General features: G+C 42.0%; 1 protein-coding gene across 3 annotated transcripts in view; it reads right to left on the bottom strand.

Annotated features, from left to right (window-relative positions):
* The window catches only part of KMO (kynurenine 3-monooxygenase), a 102,304-nt gene that overhangs the window by 36,618 nt on the left and 39,146 nt on the right, over positions 1 to 26,540 (bottom strand). For all 3 annotated transcript variants that reach the window (XM_033938353.1, XM_033938354.1, XM_033938355.1), the window contains one exon: positions 2,379 to 2,466. In XM_033938353.1, coding sequence (XP_033794244.1) covers positions 2,379 to 2,466 — 88 coding nt within the window. The remainder of the gene's footprint in view (positions 1 to 2,378; positions 2,467 to 26,540) is intronic.

Here is a 26,540-nt window from a genome sequence, read left to right as displayed (position 1 = left end):
ACTGTAAAATGCCTAAATGCATCTGGGCTAGGTGGTATATTAAATTTTAATAAGTTTAAATTTTAATTAATTGTGACTGATGTTATTCAAATGCTGGTTTTGCTGCATAAGCACTCACACTCCTTGTCTAATGTTGATTCCTTCATCCCCAAATTTAATAAAAACTGTATTGAATTAATCCAATAAAAAAGGTATTACCTTATTTCTTTTGTTTTTTTATTTTATTTCTATATTTTACCAATAAAAAATATAAATTTAGGAAATTACTTGATAATGTTGATCAAAGTATATTTTCCAACTGAAAAGAAATAAATTCTTCTAAAATATATTAACTTGTATTTCTTTCCCTATTTTTTTCTTTTGTACCATATGTTTTGACAAGTCAGTCGTATTTATCTGGTTTGTTTCCCCTGGATAATTGTAATTCATTATTTTACTCCTTTGTACATCGCTTAGAATTTTGAATAAGCGATTAATCAAATCCATAATAAACTTTAAACTTGAAAATGTCACTCTTTTGCAAATGATGATCAATTTTTCTAAAGTACAAAATAATTTGATGGGTAAGATAATCTTGCATAGGGTTTTACTGCCTTCAGCTCATAAACAGGTATTTTGCCCATTTTCATTATGCATGCAAATAGATCTCATGTATATTCATTGGGGAAATCCTGAAAACCCAACTGGAATACGGCTCTCGAGGACCGGAGTTCCCTACCCCTGGTTTAGATGCACTAAACAGAATTGGTAAGACCGCGTGGGTCCACTCCGATCCAATTTTTGGCTGATTCTAAAAGAGCTATTGATGCATAAAAAAATTTTGCATGCAAATGATTTGTGCAGAGGTTCATCTTAATCTCCATCTCTCCTGACCAACTGATTGCTGTGAGAGCAACTTTTATACATGCACAGAGCCGGCAGGGGAAGGCCGAACAGCTGGGAGGTAAGGGAAGACTCCTGCAACTTAGCTGTTTGGGGCAAGAAACCTTTATTTTCATGGACACAGATGCTGTGGGTGTGTTACACACACACACACACACACAATATCTGTCTCATTAAAAAAAAAAGGCAGGAGGGATGGCCACTCCCTCCTGCCACCGGACGCTCCCCCGAACCTACCCCCACCATACCTTTGTCTGAAGAGAGCAGGAGGGAGGCCCAGTCCCTCCAGCTCTGAGGCCCACCAATCCAAAATGGCTAGCCTTCTCTTCCTTGGTGCATCATGTGATGCAAGGGAAGGGGCCTAAGGCCCCGATTGACTCAGACACCTAAGGCCCCTCCCAAGGACTGAGACAATCAGGGCCTTAGGCCCCTCTCCATGCATCACATGATGCACCGAGGAGGGAAAGACCCGTATTTTGGAGTCTCCCTCCTGCTCTCTTCAGATAAAGGTACTGGGGAGGGAGGTTCAGAGGAGTATACGGTGGCAAGAGAGAGAGAGTGGACTTTCCTCCTGTTTTTTTTGAGGGGGAAAGGGGGAGGAGAGGGGATGGTTCTGGGGTGGTGCCTGGTGTGGGGGGCCTCCATTGGCATGAGGGAGTGGGCATCTCTCCTGCCAATTTTTTTCATGGGGGGGTATTGGCATGTTAGGAGGCAGTGGGCTTCCCTCCTGCCGATTTTTTCTCATGCGGGGGGAGGGGGTGGTTGGCATGGCCGGAAGGAGTGGGCATCCCTCCTGCTGATTTTCACTGGCACAGGGGGGTCGGTACCCGGTGCCGGTTCGTCGGGGATGTCGGGGAGGGTAATCATCAGCGGGAGGGCTTTTTTCTTCTTTTTGAGGGGGGGGCAGATATTGTGCATAACACACACACAGCATCATAGAAACATAGAAAATGATGGCAGAAAAGGGCCACGGCCCACCAAGTCTGCCCACTCTAATGACCCACCCCCATCTGTGCCCATTAAAAAAGAAAGGTATGGCATCTTATAAATATTTTTGTATCAGTATGACAGGTAAACGACTGGTCTAGATTAGTCGCTTTTCTCAGATCACTATAAGTGCTCACTTTTTTTTGTGCATCGGGAAGCCATGTTAAAGCATCAAACGCTCTGCTAGTTTACATGGTATTTCAATATTAATGACCTTATTTGAATGGCCGGATCAGAGAATGAGCGATCCTGCAAAAAAAACACAGGTTGAGCTGTTTTCTGCATCGGGTCGGCAAATCCGATCGTTGCTAAACAAGTCAAAACCGGTCTAGCGACAATCGTTTGAGGATCGCTGACTTTAGTGCATTTAGGCCTATGTCTTTGATCATTGTCTTTTTAAGAAAAGAATTAGAAGTGACTTGTCCTTCCCCTTTCGTTATTTGAGGATCTATTAATCATTAAGAGTGACAGCTGCAACACATTTGAAATACGACTCCCCATCCCATTACCTAAGAAAGGTCATCGCACCCAATTCAACATTGCAGTTGTGCAGCCTGTGTTCAAAGTGCATTCTGGTGTTAGGATATTTTTCTGCAGCTGGGAGATAAAAAGAGAGAAAGAGCAGAGACAAAAATATGACACATGCACAAGCCAATAATTACAAACAATATCTAATCAAGCCAGCCTTTTCTGCTCTGTGAAATGAGTAGCTTATTGAAATTGATTAACACAAGCTCCGTCAGTGGTAACGAGAAAAATGTTTTCAGCGATGGAGTGAGATGCAATGCTCGATACTGAAGTAATGAAACAAGTTAAGAAAACATGAGGTTGGTATCAGTTGTGCTGAGTCGGGATGAATGGAATGTATCTCTCAAAAGCTTGTCACAAATATGCTTGGTTAGTCCAACAAAAACATATTACCATGTTGTTTGCTGATGCTTCTTTTCCATTTGTCTGGGCTAACAGATTACATTACCTTAGCACAGAAACAAACATTCATTAATGAACGGACCTGTCTAGCTCTCTAGGCATTAGGGCAGGGGACCAGAGACCTGGGACTAATAATACAGTACAGTCCAACCTGCACGGGCTCCATTTTCAAAGCAGCTATGACATGGGCAGAAATGAGAGAAAATATTTTGAAAATAGAGTGCTAAAGTTCCCTACAATTCTTGCTCTGCACTGGCCTTGTATATGGCCATTGTGCTGTATCATTCTAGGGCTCCCTCTACATACGAAGGAGGTATTTCTGCAATGTGGTGCCTGTACATTAGTACCAAGAATGCACCTACCTGAAGTCAATTATATGAAGGAAAGTAGGCACCTATTTTCCTTTATAGAATACCGGCATAACAGGTCAAATATGTGCCTATATTTTAGGCAAGGCCACTTACTTACACCAGCCAGAGTTGGTATAAATGCTCACACCTAGATTGCTAAAACAAATGCACACAAGTTGTGTAATAGCCTATAATTTACACGTTAACCCTTTGCCCCACCCATGACCCACCCATGTCTGTGCCCACTTTCAAAGCATGCAATATTGCATTTAGATGCCATTTTATAGCATAGCTCACAACCTCAATATTGGAATTATCATCAGTGCATAGATACTGATATTCTGGTCATTTGCGAGCCCTCTCTAGAGGCTTACCCTCTACAGCAGCGTTTCCCAAGTCGGTCCTGGAGTACCCCCTTGCCACTGAATCGGAAGCCAGGGCCAGGCCTCGATGAAAGGACGAAAGCACATAACGAGGGAGTCGTGAGGGCAGGATGTCAATATCTCAGCCAAATACTGCCTATTTTTATTTCCACCGAAATTCGTTCCTCTTTAGAAACCAGCCACCTGAATGCTAACTTGATCCTCAGATGCACCACTCCACGTTCAAACTATTTCATTACGTTAAGCTTCACTGGATCAACTATTTAATTATGTTCATACTTAAATATTATCATTTATAAATGCTTTAAATACTTAACAAATATATAAATTAGTTCTTAAGACTTAGCTTCATCTATTGAAAACTGCGGTCGAGACTGATGGCATGTTACTATTAGGGACCCAGCCTTCAAAAAGCCTTTGTTAGAAATATAGAAAATGACGACAGAAAAGGGCCACGGCCCATCAAGTCTGCCCACTCTAATGACCCACCCCCCTAACTTCTTCCACCAAGAGATCCCACATGCCTATCCCATTTTTTCTTAAAATCTGGCACGCTGCTGGCCTCAATTACTTGCAGTGGAAGATCATTCCAATGATCAACCACCCTTTCGGTGAAGAAATACTTCCTGGTGTCCCCATGAAATTTCCTGCCCCTGATTTTCAGTGGATGCCCTCTTGTGGCCGTGGGTCCTTTAAGAAAAAAGATATCATCTTCCACCTCGATACGGCCCGTGATATATTTGAACGTCTCAATCATGTCTCCCCTCTCTCTGCATTCCTCGAGTGAGTATAGCTGCAATTTACTCAGCCGTTCCTCATACGGGAGATCCTTGAAACATAGAAACATAGAAATAGACGGCAGATAAGGGCCACGGCCCATCAAATCTGCCCACTCTAATGATTCTCCCTATTTATCTTTGCGGATAGATCCCACATGTCTATCCCATCTGGCCTTAAAATCTGGCACGCTGCTGGCCTCAATAACCTGGATTGGAAGACTAATCCAGCGATCAACTACCCTTTCAGTGAAGAAGAACTTCCTAGTGTCACCGTGCAGTTTCCCACCCCTAATTTTGTCCTGAGACCATCCTGGTGGCCATTCGCTGAACTGATTCAGCTCTCAGCACATCTTTTTGGTAATGTGGCCTCCAGAATTGTACACAATATTCCAGATGAGGTCTCATCATGGATCTGTACAACGGCATTATGACTTCGGGCTTCTGGCTGACGAAACTTCTACGGATACAACCCATCATTTGTCTAGCCTTGGATGAAGCTTTCTCCACTTGATTGGCAGTTTTCATGTCTTCACTAATGATCACTCCTAAGTCTCGTTCTGCTGCAGTCCTAGCTAAGGTCTCACCATATAGGGTGAAAGTTCTGCATGGATTTTTGCTGCCAAGGTGCATGACCTTACACTTTTTGGCATTGAAGCTTAGTTGCCAAGTCAAGGACCAATGTTCTAGTAAGAGTAGGTCCTGCTTCATACTGTCGGGCAATGTGCTTTTGCCTACTATGTTGCATAGTTTGCCGTCATCGGCGAATAATGTTATTTTACCTTGAAGCCCCTGAGCCAGGTCTCTTACGAAAATGTTAATAGGATCGAGCCCAAGACCGAGCCCTGCGGCACTCCACTGATCACCTCCGACGTTTCGGAGAGGGTACCATTAACCACCACCCTCTGAAGTCTACCCCTAAGCCAGTCTTTAACCCATGCAGTTAATGTTTCACCTAATCCCATCAAACTCATCTTGCTCAGTAACCTGCGGTGTGGGACGCTATCAAAAGCTTTACTGAAGTCCAAGTACACGACGTCCAGGGACTCCCCCATATCCAGTTTTCTTGTTACCCAGTCAAAGAAGCTGATTAGATTGGATTGGCAGGACCTTCCCTTTGTAAATCCATGTTGATGGGGATCACGTAGATTCTCCTCGTTCAGGATCGTATCTAATTTATGTTTGATTAGTGTTTCCATAAGTTTACTCACTATTGATGTGAGACTCACTGGTCTGTAATTCGCAGCCTCCGTCCTGCATCCCTTTTTGTGGAGTGGAATGACGTTAGCTGTTTTCCAGTCCAACAGGACTCTTCCTCTACTTAGGGAAAAATTGAAGAGTGCGGATAACGGTACTTCCAGGACATCACTCAACTCCCTAAGCACCCTGAGGTGTAGATTGTCTGGTCCCATGGCTTTGTTCACTTTGAGTCTTGATAGTTCACAGTAGACGCTGCTGGGCGTAAACTCGAAATTTCGAAACGGGTCTTCCGAGCTTTCCCTTGCCTGCAACTGTGGACCGGATCCCAGCGCCTCGCAGGTAAAGACTGAGCAGAAGTATTCATTTAGTAGTTCGGCTTTATCGGAATCCTATTCTACATAATTCCTGTCTGGTTTCCTAAGGCGTACTATCCCATCTGTGTTTCTTTTTACATTACATTACATTAGGGATTTCTATTCCGCCTGTGCCTTGCGGTTCTTTCTGTCACTAATATACCTGAAGAAACATATTGGCAAAGAAAGTCCCTAACAGAGACCACAACATTAAAGCTAAGTCTTAAGAACTAATTTATATATTTATTAAGCATTTAAAGCATTTATAAATGATAATATTTAAGTATGAACATAATTTAAAAAAATTTTTTTTTTATAATTCTTTATTGATTTTTAAACAAGAACAGTATTATATAAATAAAAGAACAGTATATTATTGCATTCAGTCATAACACTAATATCTATATAGATAACAGAACAGAACAGAAAAAATTAAAAAGTTGATAATAGTTTGAACGTGAAGCGGTACATCTGAGGATCAAGTTAGCATTCAGGTGGCTGGTTTCTAAAGAGGAACGAGTTTCGATGGAAGTTACTTATGAATGAATGCTTATCTAGTCTGGAGAAGAGTGCAGTAGTATTGCTTATTTTTATTTAACACTGATATGATCCCTCTCTTTTCCCTATTGTTTTTACTTTAATTGTTCTCTTTTCTTTGAAAATTGTATTTCTCCCTACCATCCCGTTGTTCCCATGTAGGTATTGTCATGTCATTAATAAGTTGGTTAATTGTTCCCCTTCTTAACTTCTTAATTTTTTAACTGTAAAATGCTTAGAATGTATGATTAGCGTTTCATCAAATTTTAATAAAACTTGGAAACTTTGATAAAGGCACAGATGCCAAAACACTGCCAGTGTCGAGTCTATTGAGCCATTGCTGCATTTTCATTAATAAAGTGGTTATTTTGAACTATACACCCTTGGCTGATCTATTGACATCCTGCCCTCACGACTCCTTTGTTGTGTGCCCCCTTGCCAGTCAGGATTTCAGGATATCCACAATGAATATACATGGACGAAATCTACATATAATGGAGGCATTATGGGGTTGATTCTAAAGGGCACCTAACTTAATTGGCAAAATACTCTCAACAGCCTCAATAATTGGTTAAAAAAATGTCATTGGGAGCTTGATTCCATAAAAGATAGGCGCCTATTGTAATGCGCTTAACGGCGCCTAATGCCTAAGCGGGTGTTTCTATGGGTGGAGCGTGAGTTAAGCGCCACTAAGTGCAATGCTCCAAAAATGTAGGGTGCCTGAAATGTAGGCCTTTAAAATCCTCGCCTACATTTCAGGTGCCTAAGTTTTTACATAGCTGTGATCCTGTAAATGGTGCCTAAGCGCCATATTTTTAGACGCCGGCCAAATTAGGTGCCATTTATAGAATCAGCCCCTATATGCTAATCGATTTCATGCACATTTCTCCTGAAAACCTGACTGGCAAGGGGGTACTCCAAGACCAACTTGGGAAACACTGCTCTAGAGGACTGTATTTCGCCTGTAAATTTTTTGTCATGAAGACTATATTATAATTATAGTACAGTACTCCCCCAATACTCGCGGGGGTTCCGTTCCAGGAACTCCGCGAATGCTGAAAAAACACGAATATGGTTTTTAGCGGGTGAGATAGGAGATGGCAGCCGAAGAAGCAGGAGAGAGCAGCCAGAGCACCAGCGAGTGAAGGAAATTACTTGTGGTATGCTCCGACCGCCTCTTCCTGCACTAAAGTCGGGCCTCACCAAGCAGGAGCTGCTTTGACACGCAGCTCCTGATTGGTGAGGACCGACGTTAGTGCAGGAGAGGCGGTTGGAGCATACCGCGAGTGATTTCCTTCACTCGCCGGTGCTCCGACTGCTCTATCCTGCCGTTCCGGCTGCCCTTTCCTGTCCGGTCATTCACTGTCAGAAAATCCGCGAATGACCGGGACCTTGAACAGCGAACGACCGGGGGAACACAGAATTCCTCTTCACTTGAGTAGTTACATGTACATCTTTAATAAAAGTATGAACTCAGTTTACATAGGGGCTTACTTACTAAAGTACAGTGCATGCTAAATACTAAGAATCCATTTATATCTAGTAAAAAGGCCCTTAGTAAAAACAAAAAGGTAAAAAAACAACAACATTTTTTTATATAGGAAAATTAATTTTATTACCTTCCCTCATGTTCTTTCCATTTATGGTTTTTTCGTTAATCTAGCTTAACACCAATTTTGTAATCTTTACCCCTTTTTTCCTCCTGTATCCAAGTTTGTCAGTACGTTTGTTCGTCTCGCCCATTTTAAATAGTATGTTAATTTTATGACTTACTTTTATATTTTGGTTGTAACTCGCTTAGTAAATTATGGCTAAGCGATTTATCAAATACAAATAAACTTGAACTTGAACTTATAAACCAAGTTCAAGTTTATTTGTATTTGATAAATCGCTTAGCCATAATTTACTAAGCGAGTTACAACCAAAATATAAAAGTAAGTCATAAAATTAACATACTATTTAAAATGGGCGAGACGAACAAACGTACTGACAAACTTGGATACAGGAGGAAAAAAGGGGTAAAGATTACAAAATTGGTGTTAAGCTAGATTAACGAAAAAACCGTAAATGGAAAGAACATGAGGGAAGGTAATAAAATTAATTTTCCTATATAAAAAAATGTTGTTGTTTTTTTACCTTTTTGTTTTCAGAGATGTTTTCTACATTATTTAAGATTCAAAGGTTAAATGCGTCTTTAAAAAGAAATGTTTTTAAGTTATTTTTAAATCGATTGAGGTCATTTTCATCCCTTATATATTGCGGTAGGGTATTCCAGGTCTGAGGAGCCATCACCGAGTATATATCGTGACGTTTAGTGCCAATAATTTTTAATGAAGGAACAATGAGCAGCCTTTGGGCTGTAGAACGGAGGGAGCGAGATGTGTTGTATGGAATAAGCATGCGATTTATAAATTGCGGTTCATTAGAGGATAATATTTTAAATGCTAAAAGCAAAATTTTGAAGGTTATACGATGGCTAATAGGGAGCCAATGTGAGTCAATCAAAAAAGGAGTTACGTGGTCATATTTTTTTCCATTGTGAATGAGTTTCACAGCGGTATTTTGGATTATCTGTAACCATTTTTTTTCCTTTTGAGTAATATTTAATAGTAAGGAATTACAATTATCAAGTTTGGCGATGACAAGAGACTGTAGTAAAATATTTAATGATTTTGGTTCCAAAAACATAGAAATGGATCGAATCAGACGCAACCGATAAAACAGCAAGTTTAGCAGCTGCAGCTAAACATAAACTGAGGGGGCCGATATTGATACTGCCAATTCCAGACTTGGGGCTAGATCGATCCGTGTCTGATCCGGGCAGGTCCAATGGATTCTGCAACTACTAATATTCAAATGGGGGCGATCGGAGGAACGTCCCCATCTGCCGACACGGATTGCTAGTGTGCGATCCTGACAAATGCGCAGACCATCTGCTTTCCCTGTAGATGGTCTGCGTATGCGTTTGGTGTTAGTTTTAGCTTTTTTTTTTTTGCAAGCCCTTGGTTTTAACCCACTTTAAGCCTGCGGGTTAAAACCATGGGCTTGCACTGCGGGGAAGGGGGGGGGGGGAGAGTCGGGGCTGAGAGCAAGAGATTGGAACAGAGAAGGAGGGCAGATAGCAGGGCAGAGTAGGAGTAGGAGAATCAGGGCAGAGAGCACAGTTTTAGCACAAGCGACTGGTCCTCACCAGTCGCTTGTTTTTTGATCGGCCAGCCAGTTGGAAAGTGTAGTGAATCGCGTCCTTCTTGCTTTGCATGCCAATTCCCCTCATTTGCATGCACGGATCAGAGGATAATCGGGACACAGGTTAGTGAATCGGGTCGAAGAGAAATCAGGTCACAAAGGGCTCACAAACCAATTGATACACGATCGGTTTGCTTAGTCAATCTAGCCCTTCGTTCCTTTCATCTAGCTGCCCCCTATGCCTGGAATAAATTACCCGAGTTACCTGCCAAGCCCCTTCCCTCACCTTGTTTAAAAGCAGACCGAAAAACCACCTTTTTGATATAGCCTTTAATCCATAACCCTACTACCCCCTGCCCACCAACCCTGCCAGCAGATTAACCGTTCCCCTTAAGTGTATCCGTGATATCCTGTTTGTCTGTCTTGTCAATTTAGATTGTAAGCTCTTTCGAGCAGGGACTGTTTTCTTTGTGACTCTGCACAGCGCTGAATACATCTGGTAGCGCTTTAGAAATAATTAATAGTAGTAGTAGACGGCTGTAGGGAGGCCAGCTACTTCCTGCAGTCAGCACCGACTGCTGATAATATCAACGTCAGTTTTTTCCTGCACTTGCCATGTGGTAAATGCAAAAGGGTGTTTTTGCCCTCCAGCAAAGATGTTATGAAATTTTAATTTAAAAAATGTGTGCTATTTGATTAAAGTGATTATAATAGGTTTAAAGCAACAATGTATAGGTGAAAACATTTTAACTGAATTTGAGTTAAGGAAGGTGGAATACGTTTATTGCACCCATGGAAACTTAATGGACGATACAACCAGATTCATTTTCATAGGATTAGGGTTTTCAGAAGGTTTCCATGACACTGCACTTGTGTGCTAAAAGAAAATCACTATAAAGGACTACAGATCAAAGGATATTGACCAGAGAAGTGGACTTTTCGATCATATATCCCTTGCTATTTTGCTCTTGGACTTGTCAGATTGAGTCTAGCAAGGCTGAATATTATGTATAGTCCCATTTTGTGACATAAGATTGTGGTGTCCCAATATAGGGGTTAAATAAGGATAAGATTGTTAGTAAGCAAAAAGTTGTGTATGCAGAGGATTTTACAAAAATACATTTTGCAGAGTTTAGTAGTGTGTATACTCCATGGAAATTCAGCGGCTCCGTTTATCCAACTTTTCTCAATGGCAAGGTCAACTTCTCGCAGAACCCTCAACAGGATACAACTAAGGGCCTCTTCTATTAAACTGCGCTAGCAGTTTCTAGCACAGGGAGCCACACTGAATGGCCCGCGCTGCTCCCGACGCTCATAGAATTCCTAAGAGCGTCGGGAGCAGTGCGGGCCATTCATCACGGCTCTCTGCGCTAAAAACTGCTAGCGCAGTTTAATAGAAGAGGGGGTAAATCTCCCAACTACAAAAAATCTCCCTTACAAGTGTATGTTCACTCCATGCTAATCTTCCTAGGAGTGAAAACTTGGAATGACCTCGCAGAAACAATCAAACAGAGCCTAGCCACACCGCATTCTGGAAGAGACTGAAAATCCCCCTTTGATACCTGAGCTTTACACGATTCTCTTGGCAATCCCCTTCCAGCTAGTGCTGCTAGTCTGTTACTTTCTCCTTATTTCTCCTCTTTTCCCATACCGCTCTTTTTTTACCTTCTTCTCTGTAAGTCGCCTTGAGCCTGCTTAGGTATGCACGACACACAAATAGATTAGATTTGTATGGTTTTTAAATGATGGAGCATTTATTATGATGTGCCATAAGTATATATAAATGCAAACGTTTGCCACACTTTGATAAAAGGATCTTTAAGTTACCAGAGGGCTAGGAGCTAGACTTAAGCAAGGTCTCAGCAAACACTCCACTTAAGGTTTAAGATTTATTGATTTGATGTACTGCTTACCAGGGATTCATAGCTTGCAATTATTCATAAGCATAAAAAAAACACAAGACCCTGCATTCATCATATGCTAATATAGAAGATATTAAAAGAGATCAATACCCTCGGGCTTACTGCAAGATATTTCAAAAGTGCACACATGAAACAATACTATTCACCTTCAGTTTATATAGGGGTTCTTTTACTAACCAGTTGGAGGGTAATTCTATATCAGGTTGCCACCTATTGAAGATACTGGTTTCTATAAAGAAAAAGTAGGTAAATGGCCAAATATTCTCATAACTTAAGGTGCAATCACTTTCACCAGACCTATAGCTGATGTAAATACCGCCTTCTAGATGTGAACACAAATGCACCTAGATGATAAAATTTGATAATTTATACGTGTAGTTGTGTGGTCTGCCCAGTGGTGTTGCGAGGGTATGAAGCGCCGGAGGTTGTGGCCCCCCCATGACCTTCTCTCTGCCCACCCACCACACTTACATTCTCCCTTCCCCTCAATACCTCTTTAAATCTTCGCCAGCGCAAGCAGTTTCTCCGGCCTGCTGCTCACACCGGCATTGGCTTACCTTCAGACGTCGCTTCCTGGACCCATGACCTGGAAGTGGTTTCAGAGGGGGAATCAGGTCGGCGTGAATAGCGGTCCAGAGAAGTTGCTCATGCTGGTGAAGATTTAAAGATTTATGGGGGGCAGGGAAGGGAGGGAGCGAGCATGGCGGAGAGGTGCCAGTGCCTCTACCAATATGGCACCCGAGGCTGTATGCCCCCCCTTACTATGCCATTGGCTTTGCCCATGCTCGACCCAAACTCCACCGATGTGCATGCCCATTCATAAAGTACATGCCATCAAATCATGGCATGTACTTTTCCATTAATCTGCACTCTATAAAAGGGCACTTGCCCGTGTAAATGACAAGAATTTCACCACCTAAAACTAGGCCCCTTACAGAACTTCCCCTTAATGTGGAACTAATGCATGGCCATGATAACCATTAATGAAGAAGCATGTGCTAATTCCCTTTTTTTTAACTCTTATTAATTTTCGATCAAAAACAGTGCATTAAAATATACATACAATTGACTTCAAGACAGCACTTACAATCGATCAAAGAAATATTACAAAAATTTCCCCCCAACCTAATTCAAGAACAAAAACAAAGTGGATATATACAGTAAAAATGATAAACAGCACTTTCATTTGGTCAATGAATACAAGAAAATATAATACCCCCTCCCTGGATGTGTGAATCAAATAGGAAATAAGGGGATAATCCAGCTAATTCCCATATTAACTAACAAATGTGGAATAGGATAGGGAATATCTCCCGATTCTACCCTGTTGCCCTGAAAATAAGACCTATCCTGAAAATAAGCTGTAGCATGATTTTTAAAGATGCTCCTAATATAAGCCCTAGTTAAGATCAACCCCGTAGCCCCTCTCCCGACTGTCCCCAACACTCCCCGACTCCATCCCTGACACTAGTGCTGCCCGATTCACCCATAAAATTTGGACTCGTCAATTCAGTGATCCCCACCCTGGTGAGACTTGACATACCTCCAGTCTGAGTCCTCCAAAAAGAGCTGCTGTTGCTGCTGTTTTTGGAGGCTTCAGAGCGGAGGTATGCAAGTCTCACGGTGGGAGGGTTAGTGGGGTTCTGCTGCACAGGGGGATGGGAGGGAGGGATAGAAAGATGCCTCACCAGGGAATGGGTGGCAGGGGAGAAAAGATACTGCACAAGGGGGGGTAGAGAAAGGAAAAAGGAAGAACTGGAGTGGAGGAGAGTAAGGGAGAGATGATTGTTGTACATGAAAAAAAATAAGACATCCCCTGAATATAAGCCCTAATGCGTTTTTTGGACCCAAAATTAATATAAGACACTGTCTTATTTTCGGGGAAACAGGTACATATGGCCAAATTTGTGTATGCTGCCAAGATGCAGCACAAGCAACTTAATTAGCTATTGAGCTGTTAACCATCAATAACTGTATTCTAACAACCAATTACTGATGTTAATTGGCACCAATTAGAATTTGCACACAAATCAGGCTGTATGATATTCTGTCTTGCAATCCAAAAGGGGGCGTGGCTAAGGGAAGGGCATCGGCTGGTCAGGAGTGTTCCAAACAGAATAATGGGTCCGTGCGACCAACCTCGGTGCCAGGATTTACCCTAGGTTTCAGCAGACATAGTTCCCGCACCTAGAGAATCTAAGTGCTGTTCTGTATAGGACGTACATCCTTAATAGACTAGCGCTTAGCATCAATCTTTTCTGGTGCCCATTTTCAAGAGCCATTTATAGAATTCTGCCCCCCCCCTGGGGCTGAGATTAGACGTAACACATGGTGTGATACAGTACACTGTGAATGCAGAAGACTTCAAAATGGCCTATTGGGCCATTACCAGAGATAGAGCATTTTTCTGGCTTGCTGCGACTCTTTGGGATAATCTCCCAAATGAAATTTGTCAGAAATGAGCTATAAAACAATTCAAAATTTTGTTGAAAACAAATTATTTTAAGCAGGACTTGGAGGACTGAACATGATTTTCAATAAGTGTGATTAATATGACTTAGGCATACCGATTTTCTCTTAGGTTGAATGTGTCTATGGGTGTCTATTTTTATATGTCTTATAAGAATGTGTGGGTTAGATTTTCCTGTCTAATTACTGGAGTTATTTTCAACTAGATATAATATGAGGGGCATAATCAAAACTTTAAAATGTCCAAAAACCTGCCTAAGTTGGCATTTGAATGTCCTAATAGCAGGGACGTCCAGTAGCACTTCTAAGCTGCTGTGTGTCCAGAGCTCAAAGAGATGTGTTGGGAAGTGTGTTATGGGTGGGAGTCAGGTGGACTTTCACCTGGATGTCCTGAAGCGATAATCAAAGCTTTTCCAGGACATTCTAGGCAGAACTTACACGCCGGGATTTGGACCATAGTAAATTACGTCTAAGTGCCCCAAAGGTGACCAAACTGGAGAGTTTAAGGCATGACACCCCTTATGCCCCCACTGGTCATGACCCCCTCCTATCACTCAGAAGGGCAGAAAAAAACAGCACATTGAGAGCTTGCTATTAGCTAATCATGGCAGAAGAATCCCCATCAGCTGAGCTGGTTTGGGGGATTCCTGCCGGCTCAGCTGATAGGGATTCCCCCTGCCAGGACCCCTACATGGAACCCTACACCCCTCCCGCTGATATCCTACAACATTCTCGACATCTCCGGATCCCCCCTGCATCCCCCCCAACCCCCAACATTTCTGAACCCCCGCTGTCTGGCAGTCAATCGGGACGCACGTTTTTTTAAAAAACTTAGGCCAGGAAGGATGCCTACACTGTAGGCATCTGTTGAAGGTCTATGGAGATGCGTAGGGACACTTAAGCTCACCCAAGGAGAGGCATGGGTATGGTTTCACCCGGAAGTGACTTTGGGTGACTTTAAGTGTCCCTACAGGTCTCCCTAGAGCTGCGACAGATGCCTGAAATGTAGGCCTGCAAAATGCTTACTGCCACTAAAAAAGTAGCACTAGTAGGCTGCACTCAGCATGCAGTAACTGCGGCCATGGTGCACCCACCCATATACTAAAAAATACATTTTATTTTTTTGCATAGGGGGCGTGTTTGGGGGCAGAGAGAAGATGTGCCCTGTGCTAATTGGTTAGCATAGGATTAGCAGGGGAGCCCTTATCACCTACAAAATAGATGCCAGTAAAGACTCACGTGTTAATGGCCTTGTGCTAATTTCGAAATTAGCATGTGGCCATTAATAGGGAAAGCTAAATTGCAGCTATTTTAGAGCCACAATAAAAAGTGGCCTCAATGTGTGAGTTGCCACATGCTAAAAATAGTGCAGGCTACTTTTTAGAACAGCTTAGTATAAGACCCCTTTAACTGAAAAAAATACAACAACCTTATATACCTATTAAAAGTGCCTATAACATATTAATGAAATCACTATTTTAAGTTCTTTAAGCAGCTTCATGCCATATCGCATAACCTTTGAGGGCACCCATATATGCTATAGAATTACAGATTACATCATGCTCATGCGAGCACATTGAATATAGACCATCACAATCCCAGTTACCATCACATGACGTCCATGAACCAATCAAATCCTCAAACGAGCACATTGAATATAGACCATCACAGTCCCAGTTACCATCACATGACGTCCATGAACCAATCAAATCCTCAAACGAGCACATTGAATATAGACCATCACAGTCCCAGTTACCATCACATGACGTCCATGAACCAATCAAATCCTCAAACGAGCACATTGAATATAGACCATCACAGTCCCAGTTACCATCACATGACGTCCATGAACCAATCAAATCCTCAAACGAGCACATTGAATATAGACCATCCCAGGCCCAGTTACCATCTCATGATGTCCATGAACCAATCAAATCCTCATACATGGCATTTTTTTGACATTTTTCTTCAAAAACAAAAATGTACAGAGGCAAATAGCCTAACCACAGAATAAAAATGTGAAACAAGATAACAGAAAAAAACAATCAAAATAAAAGAGGTGTGTATAACTAACTAAAGGCTAGATTTAATACAAGGCATTAACGGTGTGCTATTTACTGCAGATCTATTTTTATTTAATTATCTATCAATCCCTTATTATCCAATTAATTTAAATAGGTAAGAAAACATACATGAAATGGAGCACAATTATAAAATATAAAGAACAAGATAAAAAAAAATATTAAAAATAAATAAAATTTTATGCAATGGGGCATATTTACTAATAATGAGGGGAATTCAGTAAAGTTTGCCTAAAGTTAAGTGACGAGATGAGGCGCACTAAACGTGAATTTTATAACCGTAGTTCCACGAAGAGCTGCCATTATAGAATACTAGCATAAGTGCATATTTTCGCACCTAACTTTGGGTACGAGCACTCACACCAGCCAAAGGTTGGTGTAAAAATTATTGCCCCTAGCTACTGGCATTTAGAAATGTATATACAAGTACTCTATAGAACCATGGCTAAATGCTGAGTAAGACCTTGGCCGGCCCATGCTTCTGCTCTGTCTATACTCCCTGTGGAGCTATGCACTATAGAAAACAGGCACTCTGTCATAGAATACAGCATAGATCAGTTATGCAAAAATTGCTAATTTGTGTCAATTTGCATTTTATTTATTTATTTTTCCTATACCATTTTCCCAAGGGAGCTCAGAACGGTTTATATGAATTTATTCAGGTACTCAAGCATTTTCCCTGTCTGTCCCAGTGGGCTCACAATCTATCTAATGTACCTGAGGGGGATTAAGTGACTTGCCCAGGGTCACAAGGAGTAGCGTGGTTTGAACCCACAACTTCAGGGTGCTGAGGCTGTCGCTTTAACCACTGCACCACACTCTCCCCACTTGTTAATGCCAATTATTCACAGTTATCAACAATTAAGCCAATTAGTTTATGACCATATTCTATAACTCAGAGGAAGATTCTCAAAATTTACCATGTTCTTAATGATGGTCACTAAACCTGTTCCAGCTGGTTTACCGTGCATGTAGTTTAGCAGCCGATTATCAAAACAGCTCACTACAGTCCTTTCTGAGCTTTCTAGCAGTTTCTGACTCTGCCATGCAAATATAGTACAACGAGGTCATTAATATTAAAATGGTAGTAGAATGGATTCATAAATATTCAAAGGAGCACTCCGGGTAATTCTCTATCATCACTGTGTGATTCCCCGAGCGTGGTGCCAAATTTTTGCGACCAAAAATCACTGACTGCTCCGAAGGTACCAGTACTGTGAAAATTGCATCGCAAGCATGTGTTTTGGCTGTGTCGCACGATAAAATCTGACATTAAAAAAATTACAAGATTCACATGAATTATAGTAGTTTATTTTTTATTTTTTGGGGGGACGGACAAAAGCACGCTTCTTGAGTGCATGTATTATATGCACGTTTCATATGGCTCATGATAAAATTTGACATAAAAATAAAATTACAAAATTCAAAAGCCCTTGAATCATAGGCGTTTGTGAGCCGTGCGTGTTTTGTGCTACCATAGCGGATGGCTTTATGGATGGTGGCTCTTATCCTCAAGCTTTCCATGTTGTCCTGATGAGAAGATATACGATGAGATGATGATGACGGCGTTGCTTTTCCTGGCACATGCGCACATTTAAGCCTCTTTTTGTGGTATATTCTGCGCATGTGCTGATTGCTATCACCAGCGACTCATCACATGTAAATTTTGCGAGACTCCACAAACCTCATTTGCATGCATGGGATTTTGAGAATGTCTCGTCTTTTTAAAATCGTTACAATAATGGCCGTGACAGTGGCACGTCAAATTTTACTGAGAACATTAGAGAATCTTCCCCTCAGTGTCCAATTGCACACCTATTCTTAGGCGCCATGTATAGAATGTGGACGACCGTGCATTAACGACATTTGCATGTGCTAATGCAGTAGCACACTTTTGTTAATCTAGCCCCAAATTATGTATCTAAGAAGTGATGTCAGAGGAAGTATGTGGCAGGAGGGGGCAGGGAAGTTGGGGGTTGGGTGAAGAGAGCGACGGAGGGGCGCCACCGCCCCGGGCACCTTTCACCTTCGCTACGTCACTGATTGTAAGCCTTCTGGGAACTGGAAAATATATACTGTACGTGAATGTGACTCACCTACTATTACAGATCTCCAAGCATACACTGTATTAACAGCATCAGCAGACCTAAACCCTCAAAAAGTCCTCAAGGACAAAAAACAAGCAACCACAAGCAATTTCCATCCACAAACCTGGACAAGCATTCTTGAAGAACTCAGCATGAATCCTCCAGGATGTATTGAGACAGAATTTGCAAACAAAGGGGCAAACACTGTATAACGATTTGGACCAGAAAACTAGGAAAAACAAGCAGCAAATTTGCAAATATAGCATAAAATACACAGTTACCTAAGCAAACTCACACAGATCAAAAGCTGACAAGAGGTGATAAAGAGAGATATGAAGACCTAAGATAAGAGACAGACAATTGCAGCAGCACCGAAAACCCCTTAGTAAACCTGGAACCAACTTAAATAAATACGATCATGTTACCCCATTATTGAAAAGAGAGCACTGGTTACCAATCGGACACAGGATAGCATAGAAAATTCTTCTTTTGACATTTAAAACGTGTACCACTAACTGTCCCAAATTCATAAATAGACTTCTGATCCCCCTACAATCCCTCAAGAGCCCTGCGTTTATCTTCAACTCATCTTCTATCCATTCCCTCTCTTAACCATATATACACATTACGCGGTGACAGGTGAAAAGCGCGCGCCGACAAAGGCACACCGACAACCCAGTGCAGACAACTGAGCGCAAGGCGGAAGCGCGCCGAAGAAAAATAGTATTTTAAAGGGCTCCGACGGGGGGCGTGGGGGGAATCCCCCCCCTTTACTTAACAGAGATCGCACTGGCATTGTGGGGGGTTTGGGGGGTTGTAACCACCCACATTATACTGAAAACTTCACTTTTTCCCTAAAAAAAAGGGAAAAAGTTAAGTTTCCAGTAAATGAGGGGGGGTTACAACCCCCCAAACCCCCCCACAACGCCACCGCAATCTCTGTTAAGTAAAGTGGGGGGTTCCCCACCAACACCCCCCATCGGAGCCCCTTAAAATATTGTTTTTCTTCGGTACGCTTCCGTCTTGCGCTCAGTTGTCTGCGCTGGGTTGTCAGCACGCCTTTGTCGTTGCGCACTTTTGTCTATGAACTACATCTATCTTCTCAGTCACTGCCCCGTTTCTTTGGAATGCTGCTCCCTTGGATCTAAGAGAAGAACCGTCACTGGATTGGTTCAAATCTAAATGAAAAACTTTTTTATTAAGAGATGCATTTGGGGCTCCTTTTACTAAGCCGCGTTAGCGTTTTTAGCGCACGCTAAACCCGCGCTACGCAGCTAGAACTAATGCCAGCTCGATGCTCAATGCTGGTGTTAAGGTCTAGCGCAGGCGGCAATTTAGCATACGCTATTCCGTGCATTAATGCGGTTTAGTAAAATGAGCTCTTAATGTTTGAGCATCCTTTTCAGGACGTCGTACGACTAGTAATTTTTAATCCTTTCTTAGCTGAACTTTGGACACTATTGCTCCCCTTCCTTATGTTCTTCCCGTTTATGTTCTTTCCTATTTTTTATATTGTGGTTCTTCCCCTTTCTATCCTATTGTATCGGTACGTCTTCAGTCTCTGTTCTTTAAGTCCTAAGTGTTGGTCTTTGTAAGAGCAAATATTAAACCTATTGGTTGTTTTTTTATTGTTCAATCGCCTTGAAACTTTGTCTAGGCAATTAATCAAATTTTTAATAAAACTTGGAAACTTGGAAATGGGCATCCAGCATTCAGAAGGACAAGAAGGTACATCCATGTGTCTGCCTATCACTCTAGTTGGGCATGGTTTGGTAAGGAGCCTGGAAAAGTCTACAGCTCAAAGATCAGGATTAGAAAGTCTCATGCTATAGGCTTAAGGGGATTTTAAGCTCTCATGGGGAACTTACTGCCTACTTAAGTACATGGAACACTAGTCTCTCAAGAAACAAACATTCATGTCAATATTTACACAATTTTATACATTCCCCTTTAGTTGGTATTTTCAAGATTTACACAGATAGTATTGGGCTGACTATCTGTCTGAATGGTCCGATGTTATCCAAGCCAGTTTTGAGAATATAGTTTTGAGAATACAGCGGTCAGAATGATTTATGGCCTGAAGAAATTTGATCATGTTACACCCTTTTGTTGCGAATTGCATTGGCTGCCAATGGAGGCCCGGGTATTGTTTAAACTAGGCTGTTTCTGTTACAAGGCTGTTTATGGTACAGCTCCTTCTTACTTAGATACAATAGATTTTCTTTAGCATCATACAGACATAGTAGAAGAACTTATCCTTTGTTTAATTTTCCATCTGTCCAGGGTTGCAGGAGTAAGAAATTTCTAAATCATACTTTGGCATCTCAGGCAGCTCTTCATGACAACGAATTCCGAATATTGTTGCTTACTACCTGTTCCTATGGCCATTTTAGAAAACAATTGAAGACCTATCTTTTTTCTAAATATTTGACTATTTAATGAATCATCTTATTTCATGTAACATGTTTACTTTTATAACTTTTTGTAAACTGCGTTGAACTTCTGGTTACGCGGTCAATAAGCACAATGTTATGTTATGTTATGTTATGATATCCTGTCGTTATCAGGATATTTATGTTTAGTTTAGGCTTGCCAAATAGAATATTTAAACTAAATGGATAGACTAAATGGGCTCCCTCCAATTATTCCGCAAGCAACTGAAAACCAGGCTTTTCACTAAAATGTAATTCTATCCCCCCTTACACTTCTCTTCTCTATATAAGTTCATGTAAACCTTTTTTTTTCCTTCTCTTCCTATATTTTAAGTTCTTGTAAACCATGCCGAGCTCCACATCTGTAGAGATGATGCGGTATATAAACTTAAGGTTTAGTTTAGTTTAGACCTTGCACAATGACTGCAGAGCTTATACCTATACAGATACTCCCAGATTCTACACAGAGTGCCCACACAAGTACATCTAAATTTGGGTGTGATCCAGAAATGTGCAGGCAATCTAATTCTTTATTTGGTTTTGTTATATCACTACAACTGACAGGCAGATCCAAGCAATAATCAGTGCTGCCCGATTCAGAAAAAAAAAAAAATTTTGATTCAGCAAACTGAATCGATTTTTCAATTCGATTTGATTTTCCTGCCCAATTGGGTGTTTTTTTCCAAATATCCAGGTGGGTTTATTTTATAGCCTCTTCACCCCCTTTGCCCTCTCCTACCCACACTTGCGCTGTGGTGTAAACAAAATAAACAAACAAAAAATACTTTTCCTCTCTCTGTTAAATCCTAGCTCACATTCGCAATCTAACACTATCTCTGGCAGAATACACATTTCAAATCTGCCATATTGTAATAACAAAACAGAAAATAAAATTATTTTTTCTACCTTTGTTGTCTGGCCATTATTCAAATCATGTTGGACCCAGGCATTGGTTGTCTTCTCATAACTTGTTTGCCTGGGTCTTCTTCTTTCTTCTTTCTCCGTGCTAACCATCCATCTGTCATCTCTGTCCTCACCTTCTGTTTCCCTTTTCTCCCCCGGAGGTCTGGCATCTTTCCTTTTTTTCATCTCCATTTCCACAGCTGCAGCGATGGATCCCACCATCCCCAGATCCACCATCTCTCCTTTTTCAACTACCCTTTCATCCAGCATCTCTCCCTCCTTCCCCACCACCCCAGGGTCCACCATCTCTCCATTTCTCTTCCCAACTACCCTCCTATCCAGTATCTCTATCCCCCCTCCACACCATCCCTTGTGTCCAACTTCTCTCCCTTTCTGTTTCTTCCCTCCCTCCATACTATTGACCATCTCTCTCTCTCCTGTTTTTAGATCCATTATTTCTTCCCCTCCCCCCACTCTCAGTCCAGCATATGCATGTCTCTTGGACCTGTCCTTTCCTCTCTCCATGTACTTCTACACCAGGGCCCACCCCCCTGAAGGCCTGCATGTTTTCAACTTTCTTTCTAGCGTCCTCTGGCTGCCTGGTCTCACCTTCAAAGCAGCCTGCAGAGGATCGCCAGTTGGCTGTAGTGATCCTAGCAGATTGCCGTCAGCCTCCGAAACACGTTACCTATGCCTAGGTTCCGCCCCTCCTCTGACGTATGGGACCGCAGCAGAGGGAACATGCTATGGAGGCTAAGGCAGCCTGCTAGAATCGTTACAGCCGACCGGCGATCCTCTGCAGGCTGCTTTGAAGGTGATACCGGGAAGCCAGAAGAGAGATGGTGGACAATGAGATGGAGGGAGGAAAGGAACAGGGTATTTTCTCACAGGCCAAATTTAATTACCCTGTGGACCATATATAGAGATCAGGGAAGAAGCCACAGCATAATTTTCTGTGAACCTACTTTTGGCTTATGGACCCACAAAAATAAAGGTCTGGCATAAGTCTTTTTAAATACTTAAAAAAAGAATAAGGGGCATACTAAGAAATTATTTCCTATTGAAACAGCTAGAAACACAGGTCCAATAACCAATAGATTACTGAAAAAAAACCCCAAAAAAACAAAAACATGGCAAAACACCGCTAGACCAGAAAACCAAAAAGAAACCCAGACCCCTCACAAAGATCATCCTTAATCCCCGCTGCCACTTGTCTGCCTATCCCGAGCCAGCTGAGTCCTCCCTCTACCAATCACTCTCAGCTCAATTGTAAGCAACAGACCAACGAGTCACCCTCCGGAGGATTCTTCCTGTCGCTTTGCCCCGCCTCCCTCCCCCTCCCTATCGGCCGGCCACGACGGAGGGGCGGGTTTGCCGAGTATTTTTAATAATACAATGCTGAAGTTGCTGCGTGTAGCTCCGGGTGCAAAGTGAAGAAGTGACCGAGCAAATGTAGTAGCGGAGGAAGGGATCCAGGCTGCGAGATGGAAAGAGTAGCGCTCTAGCAGGGCCAGGAAAAGGAGTTTCTGTGCTGCCCAGTTTTTTTTATGGGGAAGAACCCAGGTTCAGATTCTCTGGAGCTAGTTCCTGGCTCCCCTCAGTCCTGTTACACTAAGGTGAATCTGTGCCCACAATGCAGCGCTTCGCCTGTGTGACTTCAACTTGGATCAGAGGCAAGGGTAAAACCGGAGATCCACTATCAGCTCCAGGCCCTCCCCCCTCACCCCCTAAAGGAGGAGCGACAGCAGATGGCTAGCAAGAGGCAGCACTGCCACTCCTGCTTTAGGAGACCTAAAGGCACGGGAAGGAGGGTTGGTTACCAAATCGGGAGGCCCTTTGGTTTTTTTTTTTTTAATGAATCGATTCACCCGAAGTGAATCGGTTTATCAATTCAAATCAGAAATCGGGCAGCACAGACTAAAGCAACTAAAAAGGAAATACAAAATACCGTATCAAAAAAGGATAAGTACGCTAATCATACTAGGAAGAAGGAAGAGGGAATAGACCAAAAGGGATAAGAGGGAAAGGTAAGATAGGGGAAGAAATAGGGCAAATAAAACCACAAAGGTTATAATGGTGCATCAAAAGCTTGTCTAAATAGTCAGGTTTTAATAGCTGATTTAAACTGGGCTAAGAAAAGTTCACTTTGAATTTGAGAGGGGAGGCTGTTCCATAGGGCTGGAGCTGTAAAGAAAAGGGCACATCGTCATGTGTGCTCATGTTGGGCCTGCCTTGGATTTTTAAGGATCATCCTGTGATCATTTAAGGATCAGAAAATTTGGAAAGGTGCATAGAGCACCATGAGAGATGAAAGGTAAAGAGGCAGTCCATGTGAAAGGCCTTAAAAACCAATAAAAAGATTTTATACTGAATACAGTATGCTACTGACAGCCAATTTCTTTCAACAAGAGTGAAACTCTATCGGATTTTTTGGCGTGACACAGATGAACAGCAGTATTTTGTAGAGAGGATTGGGAAGGGGAGTGGCCAAGATGGCGGCGCTAAGCTAGGCACGCTGAGAATGCTCTCGTTTGTGTAGAAAATTTTCTTCCTTGTTATGCCGCATACTAAAAGAAAAGGCAGCATTAGGGTACCTACCTCCTCCACACCCACGGCGGCACATAACCAGCGAACGTTTGAGCAGTGCCTAACGACACTTGCTCGGAGACCAGGGTGAGCTAAGCCCTGCTCTGGGAGAGATACAGGGGCAATCAATCCTTCTGGGGCTGGAGATCTCGCTCTCACATGCACCGGATGTCCCGCCTCTCTATCTGGCTGATGCTGCTGCCCTGGAAGCCGTGAACACGGTGGCTGAAGATGCACCCGAGGTTCTAGCAGAGGAAAGATCCACAGCAGATGAGCTTCTGACGATGTTTACTAGCTTTGGGGAGCTAGTCCCTGACAGAGAGAACACTTTGACAGCCATTTTGAAGACGCTCCAGAGAGTGGATGTTGCGACCAGGAAGACTTCAGAGGAGGTAAAAGCTTTGGGGATGTAGATAACTTTATAAAAATATCTGAATAAACTAACACTGAAACTAAGAATACTTTAACTAAAATACAAAATGAAGTACAATGCTTGCTAACCTACAAGACTGTTGCAATAAAAAATAGTGTTTTGCTACATCGGAAAATAGAAAACAGAAAATTTCAACCAATGGATAAATGTGTGGATTTTTAACTTCCTTATAACTGCGGTTATTTCTTCATATGAAATGGGGAGAGTGTGGCGCAGTGGTTAAAGCCACAGCCTCAGCACACTGAAGTTGTGGGCTCAAACCCACGCTGTACCTTGTGACCCTGGGCAAGTCACTTAATCCCCCCATTGCCCCAGGTACATTAGATATATTGTGAGCCCATCAGGACAGACAGGGAAAAATGCTTGAGTACCTGAATAAACTCATATAAACCGTTCTGAGCTTAAGCTTACACAGTTCTGAGCTCTGAGCTTACACAGTGGAAATTTTGGCCTATTCTTCTGAATATATTCTTCCATTGAACAAAATTTATTATCTTCCATTGCCTAAAAAGTCTGACCAGGAAGTTATGGAAGGAGAGAAGATACAGGTCCCTCAGACATGTTTAAATAATATATCTGCAATCCTAAAAAAAAAGAATCTATTTCTGATGTGGTGGAGCGAACTACACTACTGATTTCCTTTGTTTTTCAACAAGACTTGGACTCATTTATGAAGTTGTAGTTTAGGTTTTCAAAATCTTTGTTTTATGGGAAAAGAATATGAGCATATATGGATGTCACGAAGATCGCCCAGGAGAGAAGGAAAGAGTTTTTGTCATTGAGGCAGGAAACAACAGCTTTGGGTGCCTCCTTCTTATTAACGTACTCCCCTGTAAGTGCATTATAAAATATGCACAACTTAAATATGTATTCTTTCTTCCTGATCAGTTAAAATCCTTCCTGGAGCTGAAAAAGATGGCTTGAAGTCCCAGTGTTAAAGAGATAGCAAGTAAACTGCGTTATAGCCTTTCTTTGGAATATTTTTCTTTTTTATAGCCTTTTGGGTTTTTTTTCAGCTTAACTTCCCCTGTAACTGTGGTCCAAGGAGGATAATCATTTATACCACTGTTATTTTGATTGTACAAGTAACAAAATTCATGCTGTATTTCTTTGACAAGAAGTTTATTTTCTTGTAAAATTGTTGGAAATTATAAATAAAAAATAAAAAAATAAAAAGGATTGGGAAGAGCCAGAATATATGATGTTACAATAATCAAGTCTGGTGATGACGAGCAACAGAAGAAAATGGAATGAAATGATTAACGAGCCGATTAACATCAATAATTGGATGCTAACAATTATTAATGTTAACTAGCACCAATTAGGGTGTGTTATTCTATTAGCCTGGGCGCCAAATTCCCATAGCATGCAACCCAATAGAGGGTGTGGCAACGGGAGGGGAAAGGTCATGGTCATTCTGAAAATAAGCTTACAGTGTTACAGAATTCCAGGGATCCGCATCCAACTTGTGGGGTGCCAGGATTTACACCATGTTTCAGCTGCTGTAAGTCCTCGCACCCAAAGGTGAGCACAGGAATCCCTGCCAGGTGCTCACCCTGAAGCGCCCTGGTGCCTATTTTTCAGTGCTATTTACGGAATCTAGCCCGTACTGCTAGGACTAGAACTTTAATTAATGTGGCCACTGCGATAACTCAAAATCTTCTCTGTTTTTATTCCGGGAGGAAAAATAAAAGACAGGTCGATATTCAAATGGAGATATGCCTACTCTCCGCCTACCCCCCCCCCACGCTAAAAAATAAACTGTATTTTTTTAGCATGTGAGTGGCACATGCCGAGACTGCATTTAGCACTTGATTCCTGAGTCCTGAGCCTGGGCCTGCTAGCGCTGCTTTTAAGCGGCAATAAGCATACATTAGTGCTTACCGCTGCTTAGTAAAAGGGCCACAGTGCAATAAAAATCTTGTGCTACACTGGCTGTTATTAGTGCACAGCGGCCAAGTATTTTAATATGTATATATTACTTGTAATCTGCTTTCAATACAAGCAGAATAGAAATAATAAACTACAATTAACCCCCCCCTT

Source organism: Geotrypetes seraphini, chromosome 3, assembly GCF_902459505.1.
Source record: "Geotrypetes seraphini chromosome 3, aGeoSer1.1, whole genome shotgun sequence".
NCBI lineage: Eukaryota > Metazoa > Chordata > Amphibia > Gymnophiona > Dermophiidae > Geotrypetes > Geotrypetes seraphini.
Note: the sequence above shows the minus strand (reverse complement) of the source record. Positions and strands in the feature narration are given on the sequence as shown.